Genomic DNA, 3,255 nt, shown 5'->3' on the forward strand with positions numbered 1-3,255 from the left:
TGCATAATTGCACTTTGTGTGCTTTATTGGCGGTGTTATGGAAAGAGGAAACACGGGGCTCGCTGGCTTCTTCCGATGTACAATAACCAGAAGAATGTCCGGAATAGGGAACGGTCTGAGTAAAAAAAAAACACATTCCTCCTCCCATCCCTTATACTTATAGCATCTTCTCGGGCATGCTCGTTGTTTTTATCATCCGAAGCTCTCTGCCCGTTACTACCAAATTTTTGGACGCAGAAGAATGAAGACGATGATTTGATCGATCCAAGTTGGTTTGATTGTACCATTTGCATAGAATGCATTTGTAATGTTTAACTTTATATTATGCATATGATCCGATCTGTTTTATTTTTATACCCAATCACGGTTAATTTTAGCTAACAACAACCCTTACGAGTCTGTTTCTATTTTATTTATTTTATTCAATTCAAGTTATTAACTATAGACTATAGTAGAGCAAAATAAACATCATCAACAAACTAATAAAATAGAAGAACAAACGACGAGCAGCTAAACATAATTATCTATATGTTCTTGAGATTTGGGGAATTGATAACCACTTCCAGTCGTCCCCTCCGTTTTGTTGACCTCGGGGAATTCAAGTATAATCATATATGGTTGAATAAGAGATATGACTCCACATAAAATACCAATGTCCACCCCAATTCTGCAAGCAAACGTCTTCACAAGAGAAGTGTTGGCTTGTTGATCAAGTAAGGCAGTAACGTCGCATCGCATCAAATCTGCTAATTCAAAAAGGATGAACAAGCAGATGACGACTTGTTCCCTTGTTACTGCAAATAGTGTGGATTCCCCGAGTTGATCTTTAAGAGAGCTTAAAAAACACTTAATCTTAGGGAGAGAAGAAGTGATCCGGTAGTCAACTGTTTGGACAAAGATCTTCGTATGTATCAAGAAGAGTACTAGAAGTAGCACACTTAGAGGTGACCTAAGAGATTCCATTGATACAAAATCTAGGGACATGGCTAAAACCTGTGAATGATAATAGAACAACAAAAAAAAACAACTATGTTGTCACGAAAAATCCAAAAAAGAAGTAAGCAACCCAAAAAGAATTGAAGAGCGAGAGATCTTATCAAACCTTTCTAATGGTAATAGTTGAAGCAATTTTCTAACTTTTCGTTTGTAATTAGGGATAGTTATATCAATTAAGGTAACACAATGACCCCCATTCACACAACATTAACAGAAATATTCTATATAAAAAAAGGAAAATTGTTAAAACAAAAGAAAAGAGAGAAGGAAATTTGTTATAGAGATGTATATTCTCATCAATCATTCTCTATGCAAGGAAAAAAATTTGTTGTCAGGAAAAATCCAAAAAAAAATTGAAGAGAAAAGATATTAACCTTTCTAATAATGGGTCATATAATGTAGTTGAAGCAATTTTCTAACTTTTCGTAGTTAGGTAACACAATGACCTCCATTCCATACAACATTAACAGAATCATTTTATATTAAAAAAAAAAAGGGTTCACTTATTTTCTTACGTTTAATGAATGTTTTTACAACACGCAAAAACGTACTGTTTTTTCCCCTTAAAAATACTAATATATTTATTATAAAATACCCTAAACCGGACAGTATATCGGAAATAGGTCCGCAAGACACCGCAATCTAGATCGGAATCTAACATTACAGTAGGGGAAACCCCCAAAAACAAAGAAAGCAAAAGACCTAAAGAGTCTAAGTTCTCCTAGATCTATTATTATAAACGACAAACTTAGTAAAAACAAACTAACAAATCACCCTCTTAGCCTTTTGAATTACATCAATCTTTTGTACGCAAAAAAAACTAGCCATAGCTACGCAAAAACAGATTTGGCGTAAAATTTGTGGAAGTCACAAACCATCAAAATTTACGTACATATTATGCTCCATCCTATTTTTTTTCTTTCCCCTATCGTTTTAGCATCTTTTTTTTTAACACAAAAACCACTAGCACATGTTTGCCCCATTACTTGTCATAGCAATACACATCACATTAACAAGGAAAAGAATCAGTCAGTGGCACATTAACATACACATTGTTATAAATTAATAATTGTATAAAATTATCTACTATATAACATGCACATATTAATTTTTATTAGAGTTCATTTTTAATTATTAATAATTATTAATTTATCCAGAAATTAAAACCTCTATAAACGAATAGATTTTCATTGTCCCAACATTATTAATATAAATAGTTTTACCGTAGTTACAAGAAACTTGACGTCCTAAACAATCACACTATATTATTTAAGGAAAAAAATCTAATAAACCAGTATATATATATATGTTAATCATATGACTAACTTTTCTACCATTTGTATATCATAAGGTCTGCTGTAATTATTTCGCGCCTCAAAATTTTGTTTTCTTTCGTAATGGACTAATGGTCTACTAATATCTAACTTTCGTTAACCGTTAACTCGATCGCTTTAATTGAACAGATACAATTTTTGCTTGTAATTTAGTATGTGAAGCAACTAGCTAACATAGACATAGTATATATGATATTAATACTGATCGCCTTAGGAACACTAATTGCATTTACTTAAAGCCAGATAAATACATTTACTTATACAAGTTTAGACATCAGTAACAGTTCGGGGAACGATAATTATTTAATACATGATCACCAACCAACCAATCATACATCGTCTATATACAGCTTTCTTTATTCATCCTATTACGCATAGTTACGTAATTATACATGTCTTAGCCGGTGGTAAGGACTTGGACGACGATACGGTTTCTATCAACCCTAACCCTGACCCGGTTGCACCTGAAGTCTCCGGTCACCGGAGTTCTATCCAAAATCACGACAACATCGACGCTGGTGTTCTCTCTCTCTATCACCGAAGCCGCATAGTCTCCATTTGTTCCCACAAGCTCCGGCCACGAGTTCTTCCCTGCATGCGGTCCACGTTAGATCGGTCAATCATTTACGTTTGGCATGTTAGAGATCATAATTAGCTGATGTTTGGGTAAATAAAAACAAAAACACATCACCATGGCTTGATCGACCATGCATGACATAATAACCTCAATGAAATAAACTTTAAATTCTTATTTTCCTCTATATGATATGGATGAAACTTCAAATAGACTGTGAAATATGTAAAAGTATATATAAAACGAATTTTAAATGATTTGAAGCCAGCCATATCTAACGGAACATTAACTATAAAGTATTTAGTCCACACTAATTAATACAGAATCATATCATAGCTCGTATATTATAAT

The 3,255-nt window shown here is 33.3% G+C and overlaps 1 protein-coding gene across 1 annotated transcript in view; it reads left to right on the forward strand.

The window, feature by feature from the left end:
• Window positions 1-431, forward strand: part of LOC104782335 (guanylate-binding protein 4-like) — a gene marked incomplete in the record, with an annotated part of 9,893 nt that extends 9,462 nt beyond the window's left edge. Inside the window, 1 exon segment of the mRNA XM_010507238.2 lies at window positions 1-431. Coding sequence (XP_010505540.1) covers window positions 1-123 — 123 coding nt within the window.

This window comes from Camelina sativa, chromosome 4 (assembly GCF_000633955.1).
Source record: "Camelina sativa cultivar DH55 chromosome 4, Cs, whole genome shotgun sequence".
Taxonomy (NCBI): Eukaryota; Viridiplantae; Streptophyta; class Magnoliopsida; order Brassicales; family Brassicaceae; genus Camelina; species Camelina sativa.